General features: G+C 28.3%; 1 protein-coding gene across 1 annotated transcript; it reads right to left on the bottom strand.

Moving 5' to 3' along the window:
- Nucleotides 1–206: 206 nt before the first annotated feature.
- LOC132936506 (uncharacterized) lies at nt 207–1,939 on the bottom strand. Its single transcript, XM_061003240.1, has one exon. It carries the CDS (start codon nt 1,803–1,805, stop codon nt 309–311), a length of 1,497 nt encoding a protein of 498 aa, XP_060859223.1. The 5' UTR covers nt 1,806–1,939; the 3' UTR covers nt 207–308.
- Nucleotides 1,940–4,332: the final 2,393 nt, after the last annotated feature.

The following is a 4,332-nucleotide window of genomic DNA, read 5'->3' on the forward strand; positions in this document are numbered from 1 at the left end:
CGTAATAATTAGAGTTAGGATGTTGATGACCTAAAAAACACACAAAAATGCCCTGAAAAAAATGCAAAAAAGCCCTAAAAAAAATGCGAAAATGCCCTAAAAACTTCAAAAAATGACCTTAAAAATTATCTAAAATACTAATTAAGTAAGTGAAAAAACTTATTTATAAATAATAATTTTTATTAGAGATATGGGTATAAATAAATTTCAATATTAAAAATAAATTAAAAAGTAAAATATAAATAAAAAAAAATAATATTAAAAATATTTTTATTATTAGTGTTGGGATGTTGATGTTATAATAATATTCATATTGCATTGTTGCATTGTACAATTAATATGTGTCTGATGTTATCAAACAAAAGATGACGACGTCGATCAGTTAATAAATTTTTGTATGATGAAAAACTTCTTTCAACATCAACGGACGTTATGGGTGCATACTTGAAGTAGGTCATGTCATCAGTAGTTAAATCTTCTGGAATATCTTCTCCTCTTGCGCTTTTGCCATCTAGCATTTCAGAGATGTTAGTTACAATTTTAAATCCATTATTCTTTAAAATGACATTCTCCATTTTGGTTGCTATTGTTTGTCCGATTTTATTTGGAGCTTTTTGGATTAAAGACTCAATTTTTTTTATGCATTTAATTGACTCTGATAATAACATCCCAGACGTCTCTAACTGAGTTATTTCCGAAGGTATAAATCCAAAGTTAGATTTTAAATAAATTAAATTTGTTTCCAAACTTGGGTTTAACACTTGTTCTATTGTGTCTTTAATTGCGACTGAATCATTTTTGTCTAATTCCAGAATCACTTTTTTTATATCAGATAAATGCTCACAATAATAATTTGCTGCATTTATCCATGTTCCCCAGCGCGTGAGTACGGGTTCAGGTGGCAAAGGAATTCCGGGAGCAATAGTTTTAAAAATTTCTACTCGATATGGCGCTTTCAGAAATACTTTTTTAACATTTGATATAAGTTTATTTATATCTTGAAAATTTGTCCTAATTTCTTCAGCCACTCTATGAACCGCATGTGCCATGCAAGTTACGTGTATCATTTTGGAATATAGGTTTTGTATAACTTTTCCTGCTTTTACCATGTATGGAGCTGCGTCAGATAAAAAAAGTAAAACGTTGTCATGTTTAATACCAAGAGGCCATAGTATAAACATAGATTTATCAAACATTTTGGCGATTTTTGAATTATTTGCTTTTTCCAAAACGTCGGTATGCAGCAAAAATATTTTTCCAGCGTTTTCTAATTCCAAAGTCCCAATAATGACATTTACCACGTATCGCCCTTCAACATCTGTTGTTTCGTCCATGCTGACCCAAATTTTTTTATTTCCAACGTAGTCTCGAATTTTTTGCATTGTATCATTGTAACATAATTCAACATAATTCTTACGTAAAGTTGACTCATCTGGGATATCAACTTTAATATATTTTTCTAAAAATTTTCGAAAGTGTTCGTTGTTTAATTTATTAAGCGGAATATTAGCTAATAATAATGTTTGACATAGTTCCAAATTAAATGACGATTTTTTTGATGTAATACTTGTATCAGTCAGCAATAATTGAGTTTTTGGTTTTTCGCTTTCTTTTTGTCGCTCAACTCCCCGAGTATGTTTTTCTCGACTTATGTGTTGTTCTACAGTATATCGTTTCAATGCTGAGACTTTAACATTACACACTTTACAAAATAACACTTCACCATCACTAGAAAAAATATTGTTCCCGTATTCATTGACATAACTGTGTAAACAGCTACTTACAGACGATTTTGCTTTCGGCATGTTTAAAATCGTATAAAATTGAAAAATATCGGTTAAATGGTGACGGTGAATGCCGAAACACTACTGACAATAGTTCCTATAAGCACGTCAATCAATAGGTCTAATGTCTATGTCAATTTAATCTTGTTTATCGGATTTATTCTATACAATTTATAAATATAACACTCGATAAGCGTGTATGATCCACGTATGTCTGAAAGAGCACTCGTTTCATCAATATATAACACTCAAAGAGTAAATCTTATCGGAACGCGATAAAATGATATAAATTTTTACTAATAGTCCAAATCCAAAGTTAGATTTTAATAAATTAAATTTGTTTCCAAACTTGGATGTAACATTTGCCCTAAAATCTATAATTTGTGAAAAAATGCCCCACATTGTATAAAAAGTACGAAAATTGCCCTAAAAGATAAAAAAATGACTTGAAAATGTTGAAAATTGACGTTAAAAAACAAAAAAATGCATTTATAGCTAAAAATGCAAAAAATGCAAAAAAATGCAAAATAAAATTAGAATATTCTGCATCAAGGGAGCATGAAACAAATTTTTAGCTAGGATAGCATTGTACAGAATAAAAGGAAAAAAAATGCAAAAGTCATCAACATCCTAACTCTAGTAATAATAAATGCACAATCATAATAGTCCTATACTATAATGTATTATAAAGATAGGATGTTGATAACTTTTGCATTTTTTTTCCATTGATCCTATAAAAATATAAATTTATATCTTAGCTAAAACCTCGTTTTACACTCCCTTGATTCAGAATATACTAATGTAATTTTGTATTTTTATCTAGCCTGGATTAAGGTCTAAGGGGGCCATGGCCCCAGGCCCACGACAGATATCAAACAATAGTGGGCCCCTGGCAGATAGTATGTTTTTATCTTTTATAAGAATACCCAAGTACGGCAAATACTGTCGATACGGACTTACGACAATTGAAACATTAATAAAGAGTGTTTTTGAGGTTAAACATAATATACCTATATAGTTATTAGGTACTCATTTATCAAACAAATTTTATTTACGTTGTTTTTCTACGAAAACAATACATTAGTCTTGTACAGTCTTTAGTTTAAGTCGACGATAACGTTGGTTACTCGTTAGTGTTTTGTTTGACTAATATAACTTATAAATTTTATAAATTTTATCATCAAAATCGAATATAAGTGGCTGCAAGTATTTGAGCGATGTTCAGAAAAGAAAAAAGATGAAGGATGATCATTTAATGTCTTTCGCTTTAAAGTGTAATAAAATAACTGGATTTTTTCTCTTGATGAAAGTGACTATAAACCAATTACAATAATGTTATATTACAGATCATAGTACTTATATCAAATGAAAATATATACAATGAAATGAAACTAATATAAGTTGTAAGTACTTTTGAATATTACCATTGGGTAATATATTTGAGTATAGAGAATATTTTAGGGCCCCTAAAATTGTTTGGCTCTGGGCTTGATAGTTAGGCATTTTTAACCTTTACTTTTTAAAGTAGTTTATTTATATTTTTACATAATTTTTTGTTTTTGTACAATATGGGGCATTTTCTCAAATTTTAGATTTGTGGGTTTTTGTTGCGTTTAAAGTTATTTCCAATGAAAACTAATTTGAATAATTAAAGTATATTTTTTTTATTCATTTTTAATAATTTCATATATTTAACGATTACTGTAAATGAAACTTGAAATTATAATGTTTACTATTGTCTATTGTGTATTAATTGTGTACCTATATCTCTAATAATAATATTTATTTATTAATTACATTTTTTAGTTTATTTTTTGGAGTTTTTAGTGATTTTTTTGGGGTGTTTGGAGGTCATCAACATCCTATCTCTTACAATATATTTAGGTTATACAATAGTAAGTTATACAACTATATTTTTAGGGTAGCCACAATCACACAACTGTTACCTATATAATCCTATCTAACTAAATGTATTTACATAATTACTCAAATCTGTAATCTACACTTCTAGATATAATATGTGCACAAGCACATGTAATATACATATTACATATATATAAATCCAACCTTCATCATTGCCAATATTTGCTGGATTTTGAGGAATTTCATATGCTGTATTGTTTGACCGTCTGCGTTCTAAGTATACTATTAATAATATTTGTATTAATTAATTATTATCATTGTTATTTTGTAGGAAAATTAAGAAAATGTTTCTACCTGAATCATTTGCCAAATGTCCAGTATAAGTATATGCAAGAAATTCTTCGACACTGATTCTTCCTTGCTGTAATCTTTCTGTGGCTGACAATAGACATTGGTCAAGCTGCACATACTGTCTACGCCTTGGCCTCAGTATAGGCCGATCTTATTGAACATAATATTTTTTACTATAATGTTCGTCCAGTTTTAGTAATGTTTCTGGAAATTTAATTGAATCATTATAGTAAGTAACATAATATAATGGTAAATCTAAACATGATTAAACATATTCTATAAAATTGACATTATTAGAAAGTTGAATGATAAAAATATGTAAAAATGATAAATT

This window comes from Metopolophium dirhodum, chromosome 1 (assembly GCF_019925205.1).
Source record: "Metopolophium dirhodum isolate CAU chromosome 1, ASM1992520v1, whole genome shotgun sequence".
NCBI lineage: Eukaryota > Metazoa > Arthropoda > Insecta > Hemiptera > Aphididae > Metopolophium > Metopolophium dirhodum.

Coding starts and splice junctions, on each gene's coding strand:
- LOC132936506 (XM_061003240.1), bottom strand. CDS start 1,805: ATGCCGAAAGCAAAATCGTCTGTAAGTAGCTGTTTACACAGTTATGTC.